The sequence below is a fragment of the Poeciliopsis prolifica genome, unplaced genomic scaffold, assembly GCF_027474105.1.
Source record: "Poeciliopsis prolifica strain line A6 unplaced genomic scaffold, Auburn_PproV2 SCAFFOLD006, whole genome shotgun sequence".
NCBI lineage: Eukaryota > Metazoa > Chordata > Actinopteri > Cyprinodontiformes > Poeciliidae > Poeciliopsis > Poeciliopsis prolifica.
The window spans coordinates 13,046,814-13,074,077 of NW_026562381.1; the positions used below are offsets into that span (position 1 = coordinate 13,046,814).

A 27,264-nucleotide genomic window follows, 5' to 3' on the forward strand; every position below is an offset into this window, starting at 1 on the left:
CTGCTATCCGGGCTGCTACTATTTCTGGATGCTGCAGAGGATATATGCGGGATCTGCTGCCCCCTGCTGGCTGAAGTGACTCTGGTCCAATTACATAAAACAGGCTGTGAGTCATCATCCCCCCGCTGAGGACAGATGGAGGTGTGTGTGGTGTTTGTGTGTGGGACTGGGTGGAGGAAAACAGCGGTGGACTCTTAAATACGGGCTTCCCCCATTCTGTCTCTCTCACTTTAACTTTCTGTTTTTGTTTTTTCTCTCGTTTTTCTGGGCCAGGAGCTTCAGTTGCTGCTGTCAAACAGTGAGTGAGCAAAATGTAGCTATTTTTAGTTTCAGTCTGCCTCTTACACACCAGAAGTACATTTAAACCATTAATGGCACAAAGGGATGCAAATATCAAGCTGCAGATGCAGATTATAAATCTGATGATGAGCCGTAACAATGAGGCAGCACTTTTACTCCACGTTAATATTATTTAAGTAAGCAAAATAATAATAATAATTTTAGATTACATTTTTCTTCTCACTGTCTGAAGTTAAATTTATCTTGCTTTAGGTCAGTCAGAACTACCAGGAGTATTTCTGTTTGCTAAACGCCACAATATTTCGAACTTCAAACTGAATGATTTCTGTCTCTTTAAATAAGCGGAAGCCCAGATGATGATGTCATGGGTTTGGAAGCTTCCGATTGGCTGACTGACACAATCGAGTTAATTGCTCCGGGTTCTTGTTTGACATGATGAGAAAGTCAAAATAAATCAGCCAAAATATCAAAACGAAACAATTTACTGAATTTTGAGGTCGCTGTGTTCATCAGATCAGACAGTTTTGAATCGATGAACGCGGCGGTTCAAAATATTAGTTATATTATACAAGCTTTCAAATGTCTGATGTTTTTCATCTGAAATCTGCAGATTGATCCCATGGTTTCAAAACTACAAAAAGAAAAAAAAAATCTGAAATTTTTAGATTAAACTCAGAAATTTTCTAGAAAAAGTCTTGGAAAATTTTCTATTCTTTTACTAGAAAATTTCTGAGATGAATCTCAAAATTTCTGTTTTTTTTTTCTTAACAATTTTTGACTTTAAGATTCTGAAATCTTTTCTAGAAGATTTCTAAAGTTTTCGGTGAAATTTTTAATCTTTTTAAACCTCAATGTCTTTTTTTCTTTCAGAGCATTTTTGAGATTTATCTTAAAATTTCAGTTTTTTTGGAGCAATTTTCCATGGTTTTTTATTTCTGAAATTCATATCCTTATTTCCGTATTTTTTGGTGGAAATTTACTCTTTTTAATTTATCTACAGGAGCCCTGAGTCAGTGTTGTAGACTTTGGATTTAAAGTCAGAATTTTCCAGCTTTGACTAAAACTCGAACTCATTATCAGACATCAGGTTTTTTCCTATTAGCTGTGCTGGATCTGCAATAAACTTCCAGTTTTCCATTACGTTATGTTTGCATATTCAAGAAATCTCAATAAAATACTAAAAAATGTTTGTTGGTGAGATTATGTTATTGATCAAATGATCATATAACTTTAATATATTTAGTTCCACCAAAAAAATAACAGAAGTGTTTTAATGAAAGCATTCTCATTATGACGCACAGATATAAGGAGTATTGTTTTATTTGAGTTCAAATCTTTAAAAATATAAAGTACAACATGACAAACCCCGAAACAACAGAGAAGTAGCACAAACACAGATAATGAACGGCGGAGGAAGTGTGGTGCTGAGGTCCGTTACTGAAAACATTAACATGTTGTTAAAACTGATGAGAAATCCAGTCATTTGGACCCGGTCAGAATAGAAGGTAAAATCAGTACAACGGTGAGTTTGCTGCGTTTTGACAGGAACGTGATGTTTTTCTGTGGACCACTGAGTACAAGAAGGCAGATAAGGTGAACATCACAGTGACTGGCTGAACTGGATCGATCACTTCTGTTCTGCAGCTCCGTTTGGGTCTGCGTCCGCCCGCCCGGCTCCGGCTTCAGAAGGCGTACGGCCCAACAAAGATGGCAAGTCTGAGGACGGAGCTGCTGCGCTGGCCGCCCAGCGGGTAACCCGACAGCATCTCCAGGTCCAACGTGTACTCTCTGGGGCCCGACACGGCCCGGGCCAGAACCAGCATGGCGCTGTAGTTATTGGTTTGCTGAGGCGACACAAAAACAAACCAGAAGAGTTTCACAGTCACTGGAAGCTTCTCTGAAACATTCAGCATAAAATCTAATTAAGGAAAACCTTCAATCTTTTATTGCACAGAAACAAAATGTTAAAAATAATTACATTTAAACTAACATTTAACAGCTCTTTAAAAACATCTCTTTTAGTTTCTACTACACTTTATAATAACTAATTTATGATTATAGTCATGTGTTTTTAGTTTTAAGTGTCTTTGAGCTCCAGATTACACAAACATGGCTTCAGTTAGAGTAAAAAGAAAAGTGAAACCACTTTTCTTTACACCACCGAATATCCTAAGACCTGGTGGTAAAATTGTACCACAGCGTTCTAGGGTCACTGCAGGCAGTAAAAACAGTAAATTTACACCAAAAAACTCACATTTTTAGATTAATCTCACAAATTTTCTTGAAAAAATGTGTACCTGGGCTCTAAAAGATTTACAAAAGAAACATTTTGAGATAAAAATTTCTTGGGGAAAAAAAGAGTCAATTTCTGAGCTCCAAATGTCAAAAAAATTGTTTAAAAAATAGGAATAAATTTCTGCCAAGTATCTCTGAAATTTTGAGATTGCTTTCTGAAATATTCTAGAAAAACTTGCTACATTCCAAGATTAAAAAGCTGAAAATGTCCTACTTTTGAAACTAAGACATTTCCAGTTTTGCTTTCTTTATTTTTCCTTAAAGTAAAGAATAATGTGTAAAGTAAGACATAAAAGAAAGTTGGCAGTCTGTCTCCCTCCTTCACAATGCTTTCCAAATATAACATTTTTGAACTGTGAACATGTTTGAAATAAATAAGCTAAGCTAATTAGATATATTAAAAAATAAAAGGTATTTTTCTTTATTTCCCATTTTACAACCTGACCCAGATTTTAAATGTTACTTTTGGAATCCGATGCTCATTTTTAAGCAGTATTTTTTTGTTCTGCGGCCTAACAGAGCTGGTTCTTCTCACAGAGTCCTCACCCTGATGTAAAAGTCCCTGTTGTCGTCTCCGGACCGGATGCGGAAGGTGTTGAAGGAGCCGGTCAGGAAGTTGGTGGTCTGGATCAGGAATATGTCTGAGGGGGCGGAGCGCTCCGAGGTGATGGCCATGTACCGGTGGACCACGCTGTAAGGCAAGTCTCTGCAGGCAGGCTTGCTGTGCGGGCAAACGCAGAGGCTGGAGACAAACACCATTTATTATTGTTCCTGCAGTTCATCCATCAGCCAGCAGAGGGAGTAAAGTTCTCCCAAAAGATGAGGGAACTGTTCAGTGTCAACATTTTTAAAACTGCTATTATTGAGCAGTTTTTTTTATTTTAACTGCTCAATAATTATCTATAAACATTACAATTTTATTGAAATCAAAAAAATAGTCAGATTTGTGTAAAAAATAATCAGTAAATTGTTGTAGATACCAAACAAAGGTCCTGAAAGATGGCATTTGAATGATGGAATATTAGGGCGATTCTAAGAACATAAAAACAATAAAATTATGAGAATAAAATCACAATATTATCAATTACAATCACAATATTTTCTATTAGGGCTTTTATTCTCATATTACTACTTTTATTATTATAATTACAAATATTTTGTTCTCTTGTGTTATTAGAATCTTACTCTTGTAATGTTACGATGTCCTTTTAATTTTATGTCTTTTTTCTTAATTAACAGTAGTATAAAACATTATATACAATCAACCCTAACTTATTAGGGTTGATTTTTTTTATTGAGGCTGAGTAAAATTTGGTCAATAATTGCAGTTCTAGTTACTTAAAAATGAAGATGAATGCAAAAAGATTTAAATAATAAAATTCTGAGAATAAAGTCATAATATTGCAACTTTATTGTCATAATTCCCAACTTTGATTTACTCCATTTTAGAACAGATTGTTGGGGACTGCCAGAAATCCTGCAAAGTGCCACAAATGGCCCCCAAGCCGCCCTTTGGGCAGCCCTGTTTACACCCTCCTGTGTGGCACGTTGACAGGAGGTGATTTCCACCAGCTTGTTCTCAGCTGTAAAAGTCCTCTTATTGCTTTGGAGAACGTTCAAAAGAAAAGCTCGTAAAGCTGGACTCAAACGTGGAAAAAGTAATTGGTGTAATTTAGCAGTCTGCGCCGCGCTCGGCACAGGCGCTGATTATGTTCAGAGCCGATGGCCAGCGCATACTTCTCTAATTAGGACAAGGTGTGTGAGTGTGTTTGCCGTCACTCACTTGTCCGAGTTGTGGACATACGGCTCTTGGCAGCGGTTGGCGTCCACACACTGGTAGCGGCCGTGGATGTTGACGCACGTCTGCGTGTCGCTGCACTGATGTGCGCCTGTTTCGCATTCGTTTATATCTGCAGCATAAAAAGCAGCTTGTGAGGTTTGTATGTTTTTTACTTCTTCTTTTTTTTTTTTTTTTTTTTAGTTTCAGAAACTCACCTTGGCACATCCTGGTGCCCACCAGCTGGTATCCCTCAGGGCACACACACGAGAACTTCCCGGGTTCGTTGACGCAGCGGAACTGGCAGTGGTAACTGGAGGACCTGCACTCATCGATGTCTGACGAGGCGGATTGGGGGATTAAAGACGCAGTACGCAATTTATAAAACATATTATTTTACATAGGCTACTTGTTGAAACTGTCACTGCATGCTCAGAGTAGAATATAACCAGACGTGGGTAGAGTTCACTAAAATAGTGCTCAAGTCAGAGTAACACCACTTCAACATATTTTTACTGGAGTAAAATTTAAAAGTAGGCATCCAAGAAAATACTCAAGTAAAAATGTATTTGGTAAAAAGTGCTGAGTAACTGATCAAATCATCAATCATTTAATATTTAAAAATAAACACCCACAATTTCCACATCACTTTATATTTTGGTCCATCTTGGTATGTCATTATTAAGTACTCCAGTAGATTTTTTGTCCAAATACTTCTTTACTCTTGCTTGAGCAAAAATATATTGAGATAGTGCTACTCTTAGTGCAGTTTTTGGGTACTATACACTTGTAAAACAAATGTGTTATTTTAACACCATGCTGACGTAGAGCAATCCTCCCTCAATCATTCCAGGGCACTTATCAGCAACTGACCAATCAGCAAGTACAGTACTCTGACAATATTGACAGTATCTATCATAGAAAACATACAGCAGTCAGAGAGATTTTGAGGAAAATAATATCCAATGCCAACAGCTGTCACCCAGAACATACGGAACATACGGAATACAATTTATTACATTTCCAAAACCAAAAAAAAAGAGTCTGGAATAATGCAAAAAATGAAGCCGACCTCACATCCAGTTGAATGGTAGTGAACATCCCAGTTTTTGTCATAATGATGTATGCTAAGACTCAGGGCTCTATGCTAACGACTCACAACTCAGTTAAATTAAAATATCAATGCTAAAGATCTAATCATGTAATCTAATGAAAACAGACTGCGCTATCTGCTATATTGGCATTTCAACACCGTTTCATACTACTGTTTATTTCTAAGCATTTCCTGAAAGCAGATTTTCACAAGCCAGTATTATTTAAGTAATTACGCAGCGTTCACACTTGCATCCAATCAGACTTTTTTGTCCCTTATTTGTCCTCTTTGGCTTTATCGTTGATTTCTCTGTTATTTCCCGCCAATAATCTTGCAGACCTGACGCAGGACTAGTTACAGAATTTTATTGCCCGCCGTCTTTTTGCCTCAGTGTAGGGTTATAAGGAAAAAAAAGACTCAAAAATTAGGATAATCATTGAGTCTATCTTTAGTTTGTCTTAATAACAGTGTGGTTGTCGGAGGACTGCTCGACTTCCGCATAGGGGCGGAGCCCGAGTCATTAAACAGCGGGACACACAGTACACGTGTTAAACCATCGACCAATCATGTTGCTTCGTGGACTTCCGGAATTCAGGAACTTTCCACAGGAAAGAAAGTCAACTGATGCAACCGCCATTAGAGGACTTCCGTGCAACGGGAAGTAAGAAGGTAAAATAATGGTTTATTCGATAAACTGTTAATAAAGTACAAGCATAACTTCTTAATGAAGACATTTATTTGTTCTTTTTAGTATCAAAGTCAGTCTGTCATGTTCCGTACTGCTTTGACATCGGTGATTGACTGTTAGCTTAGCACACAACGGTAGTTTTTAGCTATTAAAAGACTTGCCTGTCATGTCTCAGGATTTCATGTGTAAAATCCTAATTTAATCCTGATTTTTTTACACTACAGTGGGAGCTAATGCACCTTGCTGCTCTTTTAGACCCGCGATTGCTAAAGAGGCTTTAGGCTGAGTAACAGCTATGATGCCTTTCCACAGATAAATCAGGGAGAATGGAGGATAAATCTTACCGTTGCAGGTAAACCCGTCAGGCCCGAGTTCGTATCCCTGATCGCAGCGACACATGAAGGTGCCGTAGGTGTTGAAACACCGCTGAGAGCAGGGGGCGCCCATCTCACACTCATTTACATCTGAAAACACAAAACGAGCAGCACATTTACTGCACTGAAGCGTCTAAAACCCAGGATTTCTAACTGAGCTGTTGCCTGGGAAAATGCACTTTGCTGCCAAAGAAGCAAAACTCAAGAGAGCAGATTTTTAAAATAAGACTGATTGTTGATACAGAGAGGATTTGCAACATGCAGAGACATATTTTATCAATTATTCTTCAACGGTCCAGTTGAAAACTAGTGATCTCAGTGGCTTTCAGTTTTTCTCATTATAGATGGTTTTTCATCTGACTGCAGTTACTATGACAGTGGTAATACAGTTTTTATGTTTGTTTTTTGAAACATTTTACAAAAGAGATGTTTAATGAAGATTATTGACTGAAGGATACCAAAGGGTTCTCTTTATAAAGTTTCGCAGTAAAAAATTAACAGCAACAATTTGGATTATTTAGCCTCTAATTAGTGAGAAAAGTCACATTTTCACCTTGTTGTTCATTCTTCTATAAATGTCACCATTTCAAATAAGCAAGATGAATATTTAACAAAGAAAGAAACTATACTTTTTAATCAAAATTAAGGAATTGTTGACTTAAACTGTCTTGCTGAAAAGTTCTTTGTAAGTTAATTTTGTCTTATATGTAATGTACTAAGATATTTTCACTAGAAACTGAAAAAATACTTGTCTTTTCTTTTTTGCAAAGTAGAAAAAGCAACAAAAATTAATCAGCTTATATTAAACAAATCTCATGTCTTCCATTTTCCCTCCACTTCACATTTATTTTTTGGTAAATCACAAATGTTTCTAGCTTCAATGTACCATTTAATGCTTTAATGTTGCTGTAAAACAGATGAAACACTGAGTTCCTTTAAATCAAAACTAAAAACTATCTGTTTAGAGTTGCATTTGAAAGATTATAATTGAAACATTAATAAGAATTTTCGTGTACTTGACAAAATGTAATGCTTCAATTGTTTACTGTTTTCTAAGATTTTTTATTTTGGTGTTTTTGTGATGTAAAGCACTTTGAACTGCCTTGTTGCTAAAATAAACTCAATAGATTGATTGGAGAACTGTGGCGTTTGAAAGGCATTGCATATGCAAAGACCCAATGATTTACTTTTATTCTTTTGCCTTTTGTTAGAAGAACATTTTTAATGGTATTTTTACTTAGGCTGCGTTCACATTGCAGCCCACCTGGAAGTGGTGCAATTCCAATTTTTATTTATTTATTTATTTTTATTTTTTTGCCTTAGTGTGATATATCTAATCTTTTCATGACAGTCTGAACAACACAGGTTACGTATCTGATTTTTAAAATTTTAAATCTGACCTGAATCTGAATGGCCAGGTTGCATTCAACCGACCTGAACATAAATGATATTCGACAAACGCCACTATTTTGCGTAATGATATGCAGAATAGTACGTATCAGGACGAAACACAAAAACACAAAGTCTACACTATGGTACTATGATAAAGAGTGACATAGTGTGTATGGCACTATGATAAAGAGAATCAAGTTAAAGTTCTGGTCTGATAACTTCAAAATCGTAAGATAAGCTCCGCCATTATCATCCACATTTACTTCCACAAACACTGGGCTGTTTTTTTTGGCGATTGGCAAAACACTGATTATGCTCTCTATGCGTGTCGGTATTGCGCCCTCTACTGCGCATGCGGGACACTTTCAGGTCGTCCACAGTGGAGATAATATACAAGTTGGGTATATTTGGAAGTGTGACCAACCATGTAAAAAATATCTGATTTGATTTAAAAAAAAAAAAAGAAAAAAAAAAAAAAGTCCCTTCAGGCTGCATTGTGAATGTGGCCTTAGAGGTGATTTAATAGGAATTAATATTGACTCTCACCGACGCAGGATCGGTTGTTCCCTCCCACCTGGAAGCCCGGCTCGCACTGACAGGAGAAGGACCCGGGGACGTTGACGCAGCGATGCTGGCAGTACCTGAACCTGCACTCGTCTATGTCTGGAGGTGAGAAACACGGGGGGTCAGAGGGTTAACGGGTTTACTCGGCACAGCAGGAAGTGATGTGGAGATGGACTCACCGATGCACTCCGTGCCGACCTTGCTGTAGCCGCGGGGGCACTGGCAGTTGAAGGCGCCCAGCGTGTTGATGCACTGCTGGCTGGGCTGGCAGTCGTGCTCGTCTCGCTCACACTCATCGATATCTGTGTGGGAGAAGCAGAACGGAGATGGACTTTAAAGGCAGTTAGGCAGCAACTCTTTACATTTACTCAAATAACTTCATTGAAAAAATTTACTTTTAGGGGTATTTTTATTAACCTGTATGTTTTACTTTTACTTTAGTAATTTTATTATGAAGTATTTCTACTCTTTCTTGAGTAAAAATTCTAGATTTTCTGCCACTGAATGAAAAGCAAACAAGTTTTAACCAAAAATCCACCACACAGATACACACTTGAGGTTTTTGTTAAAGTTTCAGAAGGTTTATTTTGAAAGAAACCGACTTGAATTTTTATCTTTCTTTTGCCTTAAAATTCCTTGTAATGTAAAAATTTACACTCAACTTTATTATGGTATATTTGAGTATGTAATTCTTAAGTAATAAATGGTTCAGAATTTCATTGCTTACTCTACTTGAGCAGACTTTTTACCAAATAATTTTTTCCTCTTGTGTAATTTCTTGGACAGCTACTTTTACTTGAATAAAACTAAGTTGAAGTTCTCTTAAGTACAATCTTTGAATACCCTCCCCAACTGTGTCAGTGTGTTGTAGTCCAAATGTCTTAGCAGTTGTGGCTGAAGTACCCAAAAATTGTACTCAAGTAAAAATGACACTACTTCAAGTAAAAGTAAAAAGTAGTAATTCAAGAAATTATTCAAGAGTAAAAAAGTATTATTAGTATTAGTACTGATAAACAAATAGTAGGTTTACAGTTTTTTCAGGAAATAATTGCACACACCTGCAGTATTTTAATTGATATAAATAAACATGTTGTTGATGTAGATGTTTAGAATGATTCAGAAGTATTTCTTTTTTGGGCATGTTCAAACGAGCAAATGGTATGGATTGTGCAGTGACAAGGGGCTGGGCTCTGCTTCTGTTGCTCGGTAACAGTGCAGTTGAGATTTAACAAATGGGAGGTGTTTGAAAGGGCACATTTTCTAGACACCAAAAAACATTAAAGGGGCAGTATTAAATGTTTTCCACCCACACAGTACCATTCATAGCACAATCAAGTAATTATATTACCTTCAGGTGACTTCAGTAAAATTTGACTTTGTAATTTAAAGCCTCAAATTTGGGCTCTTTGAAATCACCTTCTCTTTCTGAAATTCCAGCTTCATGTAGTCATCACAATAAGGCTCCTATCATGAGCTCAGTAACTGCTCAGTTTCTACAGGTTTTTGCTAATTGCTGCTGGCTAGTGTAAAGGAGCTGAGTGGAGGAGTCTTGAAGCTTAGAAGCTGGGAAACTTCATCTCTGTGAAGGCAGCGGGGAATGGTCTGCTCAGGTGTTTGGCACATCCAATTAGTTGCCATGGAGATTAAAGGATTTCTCAAACATGCATTAAAGAATCAAAGCAGCATTTCAGGAAGTAGCATTATAACTTGATGTGAAACCCAAAAAAGTTGACTGTACACTTTAGCTGAATGAAAAAACTTCTGGATAGTTTTTTTTAAGCGTCTGAGCGTTTTAGAAGTAGATGAGAAACAAATGTAAGCTCAAAAATGTGCAAAATATGATTTTATATATATATAAAATTTTTTGCAGAATATTTTCCACTTTAAAACTCATTGTGAACGAACGCGGCAGCTGTGCTCCGGCGGCCGAAGCCGAGGCTGCGGCGTTTGGCCTCGCTTGCTCCCAGCAGCTGAGAATACCACGTTGAGTCATGCTTGCTGTCTCATGCAAGTCATGCCGAACACCTCCGGTGCTAGCAGGTTTCTAGCTGCAAGTCAGTTTCTAAAAAATCGCAGCAGCTGTCCTCGTGTGAAATCTCCCAAATTCCTGTCCTGCGGGCTCCCACTCACTCACACCCACAGAAATCGCACCAGCTTGCTGCCTCCTGTCCTCACGCCTGCCGCTGCCACCTGTCCCTCAGCAATCTGCGGCCACCAACACACACTCGCTTAGCGATCGCTCATCCTGCGGCCGCCACCTACCCACGCAGCTGTCTCCATGCGGCTCGTAGCCCAGAGGGCAGGGGTTAAAGGCCGGGGTGGGGGTGATGGAGGGCTCCGGAGCGGGGATGACCGATGCAGAGCGGGGGAGGCACAGGTAGCCGCCATAGTGGTTGAAGCACTTCATCTCTCCTTTGCAGGCATCTGGAATGGTCTCGCACTCGTTTATGTCTGCCAGGAAGACATTCAGTCAGAAATCTGATTAAAAATGGATCCGGAGAGCTCAAGGAGGTGCAGAGTTTCACCTTTGCAGTGCTCAGTAAGGGCGTCCCAGTGATACCCATCTGTGCATTCCTACAAAGAGCAGCAGAGAGAGAAGAGTCTGTGAGAAAAAAAGTGGAAAAAATACGTGAGCAGACTCCCTGAGCCAAGGAGTTGCATAATATATTCATTATACACAATAAATCTCCAGTAGTGGAACAAGAGAAACGAAGCAGGGGGTATTCATGTTAAAGCTCTGAGCCGAGGAGACGTAAATCCATTTTAGCATTTTTAAAATCCCTCCCAAAGCCAAACTGTGCTTCAGAAACAAAGTGTTTAAAGGCTCAGTTTGGAAAAACGGTCATTATCACTGAGAGGGAAAAGCACACCACTGTGACCTGCAGTGGAAAGAAAAGCGGAGAAGTGAGGAGACGTGGTATTAAAACCAAATTTATTCCTAGCAATGACCGCTTTAAGGTCCCGAGAAGCGACGTTTCCGTGGAACATTACACACAGAGCAGGAGAGGTGACTTAAGGCTAACATTTCAACCCAAAACCCAGTGGGATCACCTGACAGGTGTGCTGCTGCGGCATGCTGAGGGTTTTTTTTTTTAGGCCCTTAAGGGGAAAATCGTTCTGTCTCGACAGGCAGCTAAACTAGAAAAACGTCACAGATTTCCAGAAGGCATGAATGTAAAACTAAAACTGTTCCTACTTATTTTAGGCACGCTGAAGTTGGAGAGTGAGTTGCAGGTGGAAAACTAAGAAGGTTAAGGCAAGTTAACATTTATACCTGCCATTTTATCTTATTCAGATTTTCTGGTAGAGTTCAGTTGAAAATCTGAATTTGTATATTAAACCCCCATATCCTTAAGAGGTGAAACTGTGTGTGTCAGTTACAGTTTACATAAATCCCTTCTGTGAAGGTGGTGGCAGCATCATGTTGTGAAGCAAACATGGAGTGAAACTTGTTAGAGCGGGACGTCCAAACTATTTGTCACTTGGGCCAAAATTGTCAAGTCAAAAGGACTTGCAAAATAAATAAAAAAAATTATATAGCTAATAATGATCCAATCAGCTTCAATCCTTTAATTAAATAGTGTCTTTTTTTGTTGTTGTACATGGATGTAAATTATTGTAGATCTATTGACCAGTCAATAGTAAAACGTTGTTTTTTCAATTCTGAGCAATAAAAACAAGAACTAAGTCATTTTTGTTGAAAGGTACATAACCAAGTTTAATTTATTTCCTAAAATTGATCATATTGAATTGAATTCAGTATCTGTTTTAGTAGAGCCAACCTTCGGGTTTCATAGTATGAAAGTATTGTACAAATTCAAAGAGGAAATACATTATTTCAAAATTTGACAATAAAATCTGAAAAGTGTGGCACATGTTTGTATATTCTTCATTTACTGTGACACCCGTAAAGAACATTTTAGGATAGTTATATGTGTGATGCAAAACATGTTTGTTGCTTTTTCCTGCACAAAATCATTCTTGAATAATGTGATTTTTGTCTGATTAGTTCAGCCTTTTAATCTGCTTTCAGAATGAACTGTTTTAGGCCTCTTGTCACTTTAAATCCAATTAAGCTGAAGCTGGCATCACCCACAACTTATCGTTTACACTTGCACGTGAAAATGACTGCCAAAAAATGTGCAATTATACAACTGCTTGTACAGCAGCCATTGTACAGCACATATACCGGTAAAAACAGCTGACCAAACCTGCTGGAGCTCTGCTTGGGTTGCAACTTTAGTGGCTGAATGCCACTAATGTTGCAATGTAGCTATCTGGGCAGTTCCTACTGATTAGTGTTGGACTTTAAAACAAGTCGTATTAAAGGCGCCATGAAACATAAACGTAAATTCAAAAACTGGTTTTTAGAAGCAATTGAGATGCAAATGGAAGCATTTTAAGTAAAATCTAATGCAACCAATTACACTGGCTATGTGTGTTTTAATATTTAATAGCTATTCTGTGAAGGCCTCAGAGGTTTGTTTGAGAACAAACATCACCATGAAGACCAAGAAACACACCAAACAGGTCTGAGATAAAGCTCTGGAGAAGTTTGGTTCATAAAACTGACAAGACAGGAAAAGAGCTCATTAGTCATTAAGACAGCTAAGAGGCCCCCGGCGACTCTAAACCAGCTGCAGAGATCCAGCGCCGAGGTCAGGTTGACAGGACAAATATTAGTCATCAAATTTGGCTGTTATGGAGGAAAGTACAGTAAGGTTTTCCACAAGTCATGTAGAGGATGCAGAAAACATATGGAGGAATGCGCTCTGATCAAACATTGAACAAAACGCCATGTGTGAAGCAAAACTGAGACTAAAGGTCATCCTGAATATGCTCTTCCTGCAGTGAAACATGGTGGTGGCACTATTATGTATGGGGCTGTAGTCTGCAACCTGTGGCTCTTTGAACCTACCAAAGCTCTAAAAACTGGATAAAAAATAACCACATTCTGATATGTTTTAAATATAAATATAATAAAAAGGGTTTTCATGAATAAATTGAGTTCCACAACAGAGTGATGCTAAAAGCACCTGCAACGTTTTTAGAATAAGTTTTTCTAGTCATTACGTTAGAACCTATACATCTTTCCCCTTAATTTCAACAACTATTAAAGTACCATAGAAGAGAATTAATCCGTCTTCTTGCAAAAGATTTTTGTTATTTTATAGGATAAAAATCATGGAGAGTATCCAAAACTTGTACTCGGAGTAGAGATACTTCAATATATTTTTACTCAAGTAAAAGTAGAAAGCAACCATCCAAGAAATTACTTGACTGAATTGCTGAGTAACTAATCAAAACATCAATCATTTAATATTTTAAAATTATGCAATAAGATGGATTGAGACAGAAATTCATGTGGAAATTTTAGAATAAATTACAAAATAACAGAATTAGGAAAAAAAAAATTCCATATTAATTTCTTTCAATATAAAACTTAGGAATCTTTAAGAAAAACTGCTGCCGTGTGTCTGGTGTCTTAGTTAAAACATGTTTGTTTTTCCATTCTTGAAGTTCCTCAGAATCGGTAAAGTATCCAGAAATTTCACTCAAGTAACAGTAGTGACATTTTATGAAAAGTTACTAAAGTAAGAGTGCAAAATATTAAAAATACTCTCAAGTGTACATTTTGTTTTTTCTATTTTTTCTTTTACTCAAGTAAATGTAACTAGTTACTACCCAATTTCGCTAACAATAGAAAACTAAATAGCGGTTCTTTAAAAATTACAAGTTTTTAAATCGTGTTTTTTCAAATTGTCACGTAACTTTTGTGGCTGTAATGAAGTTTTATTCTGCTTGAACGAGGTCAAAAATGGCTGTTTGGATTTTAATAATTTCAGACCTTTGGCCTAGCCAAAGTCCAGTCATCAACCTACCTGGGAATCAGTGGAAAGAATTTCATAAAAACTGATGGAGCCATTTTGCAACGAAGAAAAATGTCAATTCACTGACACAACAATGCATGCCACACATCTCAGATTTTTTGCAAGGCACTAGACAAAGCGTTAAAACTAATTCTTCCTCTAACGGTGACTTAAAAAATGATTTTACAATCTTATAGGAGCATTTTGATTCTCAATTCTGCTTCATACATTTCTTTAATTGTCAAAAATGTAAGCAACACAAAAACATTTTTTGTCACTATAAACAAAAAGAAAAGAGTCAATAGAGATTCATCCATTCTTACCGTGTTGGTGTAAGTTTTTATATGCGACTGTGAAATCGCACTGCGGAGGAGCGCAGACACACATATGCACACACACAAGACTGACACACAAACTCCCTGCATACTAATACACTAACTGATGGGCAATCTAACAGAAAACATGCACACACACACACACACACACACACGACGTCGACGACGACTGCAAGGCAGCTGGACTCTGAAGTTCAGACTCAGAGTGGATGAGATCTGCAAAACATGGAGACAGAGAGGACATAAAAGACATTTAAAACTTTGGACATCACAGAATCAGGGTTTATTTGTATCACACATTTCAGCAATGAGGCACAAAAATAAAAATATCGTACAGGAACAAACATTTTGTCAAGAGGCATCATCAATAAACATCCAATAGGTTGGTCAATTTTTCATTTATTATGGTTCAAAAGAAAATCTAAACAGGTGGATTCAGCCTAGATGTAAAAGAACGGTAAAACTGTTTCAGCAGTTTTGCTATGACAACAGGAGATCTTTAAGATTTTTGGTGCTAAGCCATTCAGTGACTTATAAGCTTTCAAAAGTATTTCATAGTCTAATCTCAGATCGATATTTTCAGATCTGTGAAGATAAACACATGGATGGTTTTCTCTCGATCTGGCTGAGATTAGTGCTTTAATCCTGGAAATGTTTTTCAGATGACAGAAGATTGACTTAGTAATTGTCTTTATGTGGCTCTGAAGAGTCCGTCACGACGCCCAGACCAGACTTTGGGCCTGTTTTGTTGTTTCTAGGAGTACCAAGTCAAGCTGTGTGCTGACTCTGGATTGTTCCAAAGATAATTACTTCAGAATGGTTCAGTTTAGTCTGTAAGAGCTAAACATGATGGAGCCGATTCATAATTAGCTTCTCAGAAGACAGTCAGCCAGTTGTCCTTTAATCGGTGCAAAAATAAATGGAAATAGTCACACTGCCAGCTCAAAACATAAACACTGTGACGTACTCCGAAGCTTCGGCTAAAAATAACCAAGTCAATACTTTCGCTTACAGAAAGCTCTCTGTGTCTGCAAGCTGGCAAAGACCGGCCTGACTCTTAAAACCTGACCCCCCCTCACATGTTCTGCAGTAACGTTTTGTGTCCGCCTTCTGCTGAAACAGAAAATGAGCTGCTGGATAATAACTCATGGAGACATTTATCAGACAACCTAACTTGCTGACCCTGCATACCCCCACAGGTTTGCTAAGAGTTCAGAAATGTAGACGATTAGACTGGAAAAAGCGATAAAAGCACTTGAAGCAGATGTAACTTATTCGAAAACAAAGAACAACTGAGTCACTTTCATTCTATTTGAGACTTTTTAAACCACATCTAGAAATGTGCTGCAAAACGTTGGATTCTGTCATGCCATAAATATTAATATATTTCTCTGAGGAAACAAATGTCATGCATTTGTATTTTATACCTTGTGGAAAAGAATTAAAACCACTAGAAAAAAAATCAGACTTTAATCTCAGATTCTTTTCTGATTAAAGTCAATATTTTGACCTATTTTTTTCTCAGAATTTTCATTTTTCCTTGAGATTAAAGTCTGCATTTTCATCTTTTTCTCAGAATTCAGTTTTTTTCCTCACTTATGATTTTTATTCTCAGAATTCAGATTTTTTTTCTTTATAATAAAGTCATAATTTAGGCTTGTTTCTAAATGAACATAAATATTTTTTAGATATGTAAAAAATTAGAAAAGTGTCTTGCATTTGTTTTCAATCGAGATCTGCCTAAAATAAAATCCAGTCCTTCCAGTTGCTTTCAGATGTAATTGGTAAACTAAAATTTTATCTCAATATAAAAACAAAAGTTTTGTAAAGGTAGTGAAGCTGAACATGTAGAGGCAGAATGAAACTAAAACAGAGTTAGAGCTACAAGGTAATGTTTGAATCAAAGCATATTGAAATCTTTACTCATAAAATGGCTTAGTCCAAACCCAGACCTAAATCCGACTGAGAAAACACAATTGCTGATGACTGGACACTTTCCATATAGTTTGAATGAATCTTAAGATTAAGTTAGAATTCTGAGAAAAAGTCAAAATATGTTAGGAAAAGTAAAAATTCAGAGGGAAAAAAAGTCAATCTTAATCTTTGGGAAAAAAAATCTATATTTTATTACAAAGAAACTATCCGAATTCTGTGGAAAAAAGTCAAAATAATGGAGAAAAAAGTTAGAAGCCAAATTTCTCAGAAAAAAAATATTTTCACTTCAACATCAAAACAACTCAGAATTGAGAATAAGAAAAAAATATGAAAAGTGAAAAATTCTGTGGGAAAAAAAGTCAAACTTTTGACTGATATTAAACTCAGACTGTTTTTGTTGTCCAGTCGTTGTAATATTCTTCTGTAGATGATAAATATGAATGCTCACCATATTTTCACTTCCACTTCACAATAATGCATCGGTTATACATTAATGTGCAATATGTCTATTGCGTATTCTACCATGTAGTTTGTGGTTGTTACTCACCAAAATAGAACATCTGAGTGCTGTGAATACATTTCTGAAAATAACTGCTCAGCAAACCATAAATGTTGCTTAAACTTAGATGTAAGACTCATCTGTAAAAGATTATTCTGTTTCTTCCACTGCTACTCTGCTGGGTCCAGTGTCTTTTAAATTGCAGGTGAGTTTGTATTGTATCATGTTAGTTTAATATCCTGATGGCCCGAGTTTCGCCGAGTTCAGTTAAATGTTCCTGAACAGAAGCTTTGAGTTTAAGCAGAATCTAAAAATAAACAAATCAACCCTTCCAACCTTGGCAGACGAAGGAGGTATATTAAAAACCCTCTAGTGCTGTTTACAAAGAGTGAGCTCCAACTAAAGTGCATGACAGAAAGTTATAATCAGTGCCTTTCTCCGTGCGTGGAGTCACGCTCGGGATGTGGATTCCAGTGGCCACGTTAGCAAGAAGCAGCTTATTGTTGGATTGAAGGTTCAGACAAACAGAGTGACGCAAACCGCCTCACATACTCTCTCGATGACGCCAGAGGCCACTCCAAAGCAGAATCACGATAACACCATTAGAGAGCAGACGGTAAACCAGTGCACAAACTGCACAATAAGACTTTTTTATTTTGTGTTTCTACGACACAGAACCACCAAGAATGTAAAAGCCAAACCAGCTGAAAACAAACTGACCATCATGGGGTCCACTCACTCCGGGCACCGTTTCTGAGCTGGGATGCCCCACAGCCTCTGCTGCGGGTTCCCAGAGTATCAGGTTCCGGGAAACCCCCCCATGGTCCAAAACACAAGAGGACAGCTGGAGCCAAAACCTCCAGCCACCGACCCGCTAACGCGTCTCCTCCCGGCAGGATGTGGAGGAGGAGGAGGTTAGAGGATGTGGCTGTGACCCGGGAGTTCATCATTTGGCGGTGGAAAAAGGGGGTTTACGAGCTGAAACCATCACCCGATTATTGATTAGTCACACTGCAGATCATTTAAAGTACTGACTCAAAGGCTACATTCACTTTAGCCTGAAGTGACTCGTATCACATTTTGTTCTTCACAGTCTGAACAGCACAGATCTGATGGGTTTTTTCCTAATGTGACCCAGGCCACTTGGATATCCGATCTTTTCAGGCCGCATTCATCAAAACGATATGTTCAGGTGTTGATGACCTGAACGTCATTGATACTCGACAAACGTCACTATTCTGCATCCTGATTCGAGCAAGCGATGAGGAAAAACAGCAAACATGGCGGACGATGATGAGGATGAAGTTGTTAATGTGCTGGCCTTTGAAATTGCAAGATGTACTCCAACATTAGCATTCACCTTTACTTCCGCAAACACTGGGCACTTCTTCTTCTTCTTCTTTTTAATAGCAGTTGGCACTAAGCACTCTCTCTAAGTGTGATGTTATTGCGCCCTCTGCTGCGTATGCGGGACACCAACCGGTCGTTTTCAGTTCATACTGGAGATCATATACAAGTGTGAACGACCACGCCGAAACAATCAGATTTCACAAAAACAAATTGGAATTGAGCATTTAGGTCGGCAGTGTGAACGTAGCCAAGAAGAGTGAAAGTTAGGTGGCTGCTTAGGGACCCCACACCACCAGGGGGCCCTCAAGAGCACTAAAATAGCAAGATGATATAAGAATATTAGCAGTGAGAATGTTTCAATGTCTAGTAATTCAATACTGATTTTTAGGGCAATGATTAAATTCAGAAACGAGTTTTAATTCATGGACATTTTTCCCTTTTCAAACGGTCTAGCATATTCCATTTAAATTATGTGACAACAGTTCAAAATTTGATCCAAAAAATATAGATTTAGCTCAGAAATTTTCTCTAAAAATGTAGGAAATTTCAGAGTTTCAAAAGTTGAAAACATTTCCATTTGGTTCAAATGGAAATGTTTTTTTAAGAACATTATTTGTGTTTATGCCATGAATGCTGTGTCACACAGTTGTAGCCATACAGTAAAGTAAAAAAAAAATAAATCTTTTTTATTGTCGACATGTTCATATTGCTCATTTTTATCAAATTAAAACTGAAAAGAGTTATTTATTAAGACGTTTGTTTTATCTCTTCGATAATATATTAAATAGATAATATATTGCTGAAAGCGAGTATTCTAATTTTGATAGAAAAGGAACAATGATTTTTGATCAAATGTTGATCCAAAATAAAAACCATCACAGGGTAAATATTTTCCAAAGCTATTTCTGGGTTTATTCTCCTTGTTTTTACAACAAAAGCTGGACAGTGCTTGCTAGCTTTAGCAAAGTGTAAACACCAACATTGTTAATGAAAGAAAGAAAAATACTTTTGTCTTGTACCTAAATAAGTAAGTGATTAAAATTTTATGTGTCTATAAAATATTCATTAGCTTTTTAATTGTTGACCAACAGGAAAAATAAATCCACCATCATGCATTTTGACTAAAAATGTCCATATTGTCAGCCCTGGTTGAAGATTTTATAACTGAAGCAATTTCTTTCAAATATTTCAACAATTATGACATCATCAATAAACATCCTATGCAGCTTTTATATAAACTTTTATAGAACTGAACTGTTTAGAAATTCCTTATTTAAAACTGAAAACTACTTTAACACCATGTTCAGAATGGAAGGGTGTCCCACAAGGATGTTGTATAAGCCCTTATTTCTTTGTTTAATAAATCAGTTTTGATAGAAACTACTGCAGCCAAATACATTCACTTGCTGATATTACAGTTGTTTGTGCTGCAGCTCCCTCCTTACAGTGAACTGATGAAAAACATTGAGCTTTTACAGGAAGCGTTCAATCACAACTGAAACTGGTTTTCAACTCAAAGAAAACTAATTTGTTTTTTGCGATACATGAGATTTTTCCATTGTCAGAAGGAATTAGCCTCTTTCGCCATTTTGCCTCTAAATATCATTTATCAAGAGCAACAAAACCTTAACAAAAAAGACTCAAAAAGATTAGTTCTACATCTATAAACAGAAAAATTGGCGAAAATGCTATCGTTAAAATAAAAATTCTAAAAATTACTTTTTTTTTATTGGCCTTATATTGAATAATGCTAATTTTAGTGGCTAATTTCCATAAAGTTTTACTAAAAAAAGCTTCCTTCATATAAATGTTTGGGAATCTGGTAAAAGGAAAAAATAGCCTTTGATGCTCATTGATCTTTTTGAAATAATCTTAAACATAATTACATTTCAGAAAGCATTTTTTTCTTCGCAGCCAGAAAAAATTATTTTCTCTTTGTGTTGTGATTTATATGCAAGATTCTATGTTTTTGTTGAAAAGACTCGATGCATTTCTCCTTGTTGAGTTCATCTCCAAATAAAACAGAGTAGAAAGACATTTTACTATTTATTAGAAGCTTTCTTAGATAATTTATCTATTTATTATTTTTACGCTTTCAGCATTTTATAATGCTATTTATGAAACCAGGTCATAAGTAGGGTGAAAACAGAATAAACTTAATGTGCAGCATACATTCTATTCATTTTTAAATTTATATGTATGCCGCCATCTTTACACAACATTTTCAGCTAAATAAAGACTTTATTCCGGTCAACAACACAGCAAAACTACAGGGGACTGCAAAGTAATTGTAGTCATGCAAAAACCAAAAAAAAAGATGTAATGTGTTATTTCTGGATGATAAGCTCAGTCAGGTCACTTTTACAACCAAAGACTTCATGGTGGCTTTAAGAGTGACCAACGAGGAAAACAAAACGCATCCAGACCACACACATGGTGGGGAGAGTAAACGGCAAGCTGGGCATTTGTTACAGCTGAACCCGGGTCAACCCGAGGTCACATTCAGTTCTGCAAAAGTCTCTATCGTGCAAAAGTCTTAAATCACTCCAGTCTTGCTTCAAAGTTTGCACCAAGATTTCATTAGTATTTCTCAATACCTCTTAAGTGTTTTTTTAACTAAGCAATCAAATGTATAGCAGAAGTTATCTATATAGAAGATTAAAGAAGAGTCAACCACAAAAAACTATCCAGAAGATAAATAGTATGTCCTTACAAAAAGGGGGAAATGATCCACCAAAGGACAGGTTTCAGCTGATTGGTCTGTTCTTATTTTAATAAATTGAATTGATCCCTTCAGACCTGGTTTTTATCGACAGAACGTTTCTTATATTGTTAGTCCACTTCAGCATTGAATTATCGGAGGTAAAAAAAATTTTTTTAAATCATTTCAAGAAAGTCTGGAAGTTAATGCTCATAAAAAGAATAATTATGAAGCCACAAAAAGAAAATCTATAAAATACTTAAATACACTATTTAATTTGCATGGTAACACTAATTAGTTAAGCGTTAGCTAATATTTCCCAGCTCCTCCAGTTTATTGGATGGACATTCAACTTTGGAAAAAAATTCCCACAATAATGAAAATATTTTTCAAATAAACTTCAAAATATTTACAATTATAAGAGTAATTTTACTAGGTTACCATGAACTTAAATCTATATTTTTGATGGAAGATAGACACTTACTCCTCCTCTCTAGTTTCAGAGCAACGATTGTCTTGTCCGATACCTGAAGCTCATGTCAAGATTTATAACTTCAATGTTTTCACTAAACTATTCAATAACAAGAATCATTGAAATGACAAAATCAATGTTTTTATTGGTTTAAACCCAGAAATGTATCCTGTCCATTCCAGTGGATATGGGGTTTTTGAGATAAATGGTTCTTTACTGTTTGCTATATTTTTATCTTGAGTTTGGGAGATTATTACGTAAACAAAATAAATTATCCATCACCTGCAGTTGCTCACTGTCTCAGACAAGTTTGTTTTTTTATATACAATATATATATCTGTAATCAAATGTCAGATATTCTCCCACCTTTAATGTAACCTAAAATATGCACAAAGTTAAAAACGATCTGAAATATTTCAGAATATAAAATAGATCTAGACCTGGGGACGTTATTCTGAATGAACCGCCACATTCAAACTTGTGTTAAATAAGAGACAGAAAATGCCTCCCATCATTTAAAGTCCCCAGAAATAAGTGGGTCAAGTTGCATTTCCTAGTAAAAGTTAAGATCTACTGAGAGCTTCCAAAGCATTAGAGGGATCAGGCATTTCATTACTTATGAGACACAGTTGTGATGAAGAAAATATGGTGCAATTTCCAAGACCTGAACATGATTTCAAAAGACCAAAGCCTGGATAAAGTTTCCCAAAAGACATCTGGAGATTCCTGAAAACGTGGGAAATAAAACCAAAGTGCAACATACACGCATCATTGCATGTCATCATCATGCAATGAAGCATGGTGATGACAGCATCATGCCTGGGAGTTGTTCTTCATCTGTAACCGAGGCTTCAGTTAAGCTAGAGGGAATAATAAACACAAAACTGCTGAAGATGGAGACTAAATTATTGCGCAGGAAACAAAAACTCAAAGCATCCGAATCAAGAAAATAACAGTTTCTCATAAGGAAGATTAAGGTGGCCAGACTTTAATCCAACTCAAAATCTAAGAAAATCTGGAGAAAAAAAACCCTGATCTGGAGCGTTTCTGGAAGGAAGTCAAGATTTGCTAAACTGAAAAAAGCTGTTAGAAAATAAGATATTTTTGTAAACACCTACAAAATTCCACTTTGTTTTCATTAATGGTGAAAAGATAAAAGCCACATTTAAATTGAAAATATCAACCTCTGAGTGAACACAAAATCTTAGCAAGTATCTTTTAAATTATAGCCCTGTCACCTAGCAAGCCAAGCAGAACTCCAGCACTTTGCTGTTGTGCAAAAGCACAAAATCTTAGGATGTTTGGTCCAGTTTTTAATGCAAGTATCTTGGCACATTGGAAATAAGACAATGCTAACTAACAAATAACATTTCAGCAAGACATAAGAGCTTAATTTTAGAGTCATTAATGTCTATATATTTACAAAAAAAGCACTACTTTCACTGGCAGATTAATTTATTTACAAAACATTATGTCCTATTAGTAAAATAATCTGCCAGTGAAAATAATTATTTTAAAATTAAATCTTCAAGAATAATTTACATAAAACAAACTCTTATAACTGGCTGAATAGTTACTTGACCTCTTTCAAGAATACTAAGATATATGTTCTAGAAACTAGACAAGATACTTCGTAAGATTTTATATTTTTGCAGCCCAAACATTCTTTGAAAGAAAGTGGCTGGTCTCTCAACATGTAAACAAGGATAAAAGCAGCCAAGGTCTACAGAAAAACCTTCAGAAGACCTAAAGAAATATTGACCAGGACAGCCTGGTAAGGAAGCTTCCTTGAAGGAAAATTACTAAGTTCGCTTTTAAATAACTGAGTACTTAGAAGCAAAAATCCAATCCAATCTTCTGTAGTAATGAGATGCTGGTCACTGCTGATATTTGATGTTTGCAGGAATAATCCGCCTCTATAATCCCACCTAATTCATAGGAATATGCTTCGTCAGAGTTTAGAGCTGCATTGGCACCTGTTTATCTCCCGGAAGTTCATTTTCTCCTCAAACATCCCCAGTGTTCATGGTGCGATTATGGCAGACTAGGAGGATTTTGCAATAAACAGCAGTGTAAAACATGCCCCATGATGTGACTCACTGTCTGTCTTCCTGTCTAACCCACTTGCTAGGATCTGAGCCAAGAAGTAAACTACACAGTGAAAAGCCAAGTGGAGCAGAGGGAGCGGAGCAGACAGCAGGCTAGTCGGGCAGCTGTGACGTTTTATGGCCTGTACCACACAGCTGGGATAGAGGTACATCTCACCTCTGTTGTTACTTCCTGAAAAGCATTCAGACTTCATAAATACTCAAAGAGAAGTCAAAGTACATAATACTTAAACTTCACCTTTTATACCTCATTGAACAGGTTGCCATTGGTCTTTGGGTGATACAAAACATATTCCTTTCATCTTTTGTACAAAGTCATTCTAAGATGATGACATTTTAGTCACTATTGGCACCCTAACTCTACCCTAAAAATGGCTGCAAACAGATGCGCAATTATACAACTTTACATCTTTGAAAAGCAGAAGTAGAGTCTCCAGCACAACCAACAAGATTGCAGCAATTGGTTTCTGGATAGTAAGTCAACAACAAAACACTTGTCTTTTTCAGCAGCTTTGTACAGCGAATCCAGAGGTAAAACCAGCTGACCAAATGTACTGGAGCTCCATTTGGATTGATTGGTTACTTTTCAGACACCAGAAAACATTAATTGCCATAAAACAGCTTGGTGGGGGTTTTAAGCAGTTGAGAGCCAAATGAAAGTATTAAAACAGACAAAATGTGAATTTTCATATTAGGGCCCCTTTAATGCTAATGCTTGTACTTTGGTGTAGGCTATTTATTGGTTCTTTCTGCCACAAAGTACTTAAGGTACCCTCTTATGAAAGTACTCTGTACATTGATTTGTGAACTAAAACACAAAATGGTTTTGGTGTACTTGAAGTATACTAAAATATGAACTATACGTATATGGCTGTATATTACAATGGGCGTAAAGAGAAGAGTATACTTCATTAAACTGAAACAGAGGCCAGAGCTTTTAAATCTGACCATATCAGGTACCTGAATGAACTAAAAGATCTAATAGTGGTAAAATATACTTGTATTAAACTGATCAAATATAAATTGCTTAGAACTTCTTAAATGTAAATAACATTGAACATTTTTCGCATTAATGTCATTTGACTGAATACAGATGAAAACGTTTTTTATTGGACTGATAAAATAATATTTAGGCACACAACCTTTTTCTTACTGTCTCCATTTATGCGTCTCTTTAGAGTAGAGGGCCACATTAAACATTTTGGCGTGCCAAATCTGGCCCCCGGACCTTGAGTTTGATACATGTTAACTAAAATGTATATAGTTGAGTGTACTTCCTGTACACTTCAATGTATATTTTAGTAAAGTGTACTTGAAGTATACCTGTAAACCAACACAAGTACATTGGCTCAACTTGAAATGAACTGTGCTACGTCTTGCTAAAGGATGACGACCATCAACCTTTTCAGTGAGGAAGGAAATGGAGGAAAACTCACGGGTGAATCTTCCCCAGTGGGTCCCGTTTCGCCTCCCGCTGACCGGTGTGCGCGTCCGCTGGCTGCGATCGTCCTGGATGAGCTGGCATTCACTGGTGATCCCTTCCACCGCTGCCTGTGTGACCCTGAGGAGTGAGCAGGGAGCCCGACAGCTGGAGCAGATGAACACATGCCGAGGGAGGGAGAGAAGGAGGGAGAGACGGGGTAGGACGGCCCATTCTTACCCCCCCGCTGGCCCCCTGCGCTGCCACCCTCCACCGCTCCCTGACCCCCCCGCCCCCAGGCGGGGTTGCCAGATCCGACTGACAGTTTCCAGCCCAAACACAACGTAAAACCCGCCCAACTCCAAAATAGAAGAAAAATCCCTCCCAAATTTCAACGGGAAGAATTGGGGAGTTACTTTACTTTAGTAACTTTTTGAAAAGAAAATACCTTGAGTATTTTTACTGCTCTACTTTTGAAAGTATTTGTACTCTTAATTCTACTCAAATAGCTTTTAAAAAAATATATATATAAATGTAAGTGGAAATTTTGGTATTTTAAGAAGCAAAATTAAAATATTTATTAAAAAAAAGCTTAGTTTTATTTTTATCACAATATTTTAATAAAACAAAGAAATCTGATTTCCATAGAAAAGGTAGCTGTAAATTATTGTAGATCTGAAACTTAAAATCTAGCATCATTACCGTGTATAAATAAAAACACAAATACAAACCATTGGTGTGATTTTTGTATTATCTTTGGATTTTGTGTTTTTATTTTAAAGAACAGTATGTGGGTCATTTATTCGACTTTTTGAACCTGAGACTTGCGTTGTCCTTTGACCTTATGACGTTGCGGCTCTTTATTAACAGATGGCTGATAATCGTTGATGATGTCACTTTCCACAGATCCTTGAAATAAATATTTGAAAGAATTTTCAGTAAAAATCTGCTAAATGTTGCAAAAATTAATTGATTTACTTCAACGGGAAATATTGATGAGCGTATAATGTGCTTTATTAATGATGTATAGTTGGTCTGAATTGGTTTTTATATCCTTCGAATTAATTTTATTGAGTCTAAAGGTTATTTCTCGTGACGTTGATGTACAAGCGGTGCAACCAGTAACTGACAGCTCCTCCATCTTTCTTGTTAGAGGCTGACCTTTGACCACCAGCTTTACTTTCTCTGGTTCGAATAAATACAGAACCTGAGTGTGTTGTGAAGTCAACCCGCTGGAGAGAAGGGTTACAAATATGTATCGGATTTAGCTAAGTGCTAATTTCCATCCGTAGTCTCATGAAATTTTAACAACAGCAAAGCCATTTTTAATTATTTTTTTCCAGCTCAACGTGTTAAAAAGAAGCCCAATTGGGCGGAAACCAGCCCCAATCTGGCAACACTGCCCCAGGGTGAAATTCCTGGTCTGCGGCCCAAATACCGAAATTCCAAATCTGTCCAAATCACACAGATTCACACACGCGCCCCCTCCTCTCCGCTTTCCTGGTCCCACAACACACCTGGTTTCATTTAAACCAAACCCCCGCAAAAGCCCCAGGCTCCCCACCCTCCTCCCACTTACCCCCCATCTATCTGTGCTCACCAGCTTCTCCTTTCCTCCAACTGTAAGCCCTCGCTGTCGTCCAATCTGACATGAGGGGATATTTATAGCAGTGGGAGAAAGAAGTTAATGGAATGTGGGCCAAGAAAAAAATCAAGCGACTTTCCAAAGAACTAGCAGGGAAAACCTGTCGGTTTCTTCCTGAAACAAAATGCTGAAAACTGGAGTCACGTTCCTTTCTTGTTAGTACTTGACTCAAGGATTTCTGTTTCCTTGCGTTATGATGCAAACTAATCGGGATGTTGCCTAACCAAAGGTAGTCCTTCTGAGTCAACTTGGGGTCAAACAATAAAACAGCGGAAGAAAAATAAGTTTTAAATGGAGAAATTAGTGGGTTATTTTAAAAATGAATTAATTTAATTTAACTCCAGTTCCATATTAAAGTAGTTATATCTTTTAAACTTTCAAATATTTCTGCCACCACTTGACAAATTTGTGTTTTATTCAAGTGACTGAAGTCTACTTGAAAAACT

General features: G+C 37.0%; 1 protein-coding gene and 2 long non-coding RNA genes across 7 annotated transcripts in view; 2 read left to right on the forward strand and 1 right to left on the reverse strand.

Moving 5' to 3' along the window:
- LOC129360351 (uncharacterized) overlaps positions 1-3,223 on the forward strand; it is a 32,646-nt gene extending 29,423 nt beyond the window's left edge. The window contains exons 4-5 of one of the 2 annotated variants that reach the window (XR_008606021.1): positions 1,945-2,051; positions 3,133-3,223. This is a non-coding gene — a long non-coding RNA (uncharacterized LOC129360351). The remainder of the gene's footprint in view (positions 1-1,944; positions 2,052-3,132) is intronic. The other variant, XR_008606020.1, reaches the window with a different exon arrangement.
- LOC129360341 (EGF-containing fibulin-like extracellular matrix protein 2) lies at positions 1,603-25,305 on the reverse strand. 4 transcript variants are annotated; one of them, XM_055030507.1, is made up of 11 exons: positions 25,190-25,305; positions 14,677-14,904; positions 11,009-11,057; positions 10,746-10,934; positions 8,663-8,785; positions 8,466-8,582; positions 6,498-6,617; positions 4,591-4,710; positions 4,379-4,505; positions 3,142-3,337; positions 1,603-2,144 (listed from the first exon to the last, which is right to left on the reverse strand). In XM_055030507.1, the coding sequence occupies exons 2-11, from the start codon at positions 14,776-14,778 to the stop codon at positions 1,983-1,985; spliced, it is 1,305 nt and encodes a 434-aa protein (XP_054886482.1). In that variant the 5' UTR covers positions 14,779-14,904; positions 25,190-25,305; the 3' UTR covers positions 1,603-1,982. The 4 variants fall into 4 exon arrangements, with proteins under 4 accessions (XP_054886482.1, XP_054886484.1, XP_054886485.1 ...); XM_055030509.1 differs by lacking the exon at positions 25,190-25,305 and adding an exon at positions 17,843-17,860; XM_055030510.1 differs by lacking the exon at positions 11,009-11,057.
- LOC129360350 (uncharacterized) lies at positions 6,060-25,252 on the forward strand. Its single transcript, XR_008606019.1, has 4 exons — positions 6,060-6,134; positions 8,474-8,588; positions 23,777-23,899; positions 25,139-25,252. It is a non-coding gene; the product is annotated as an uncharacterized LOC129360350 (long non-coding RNA).
- Positions 25,306-27,264: the final 1,959 nt, after the last annotated feature.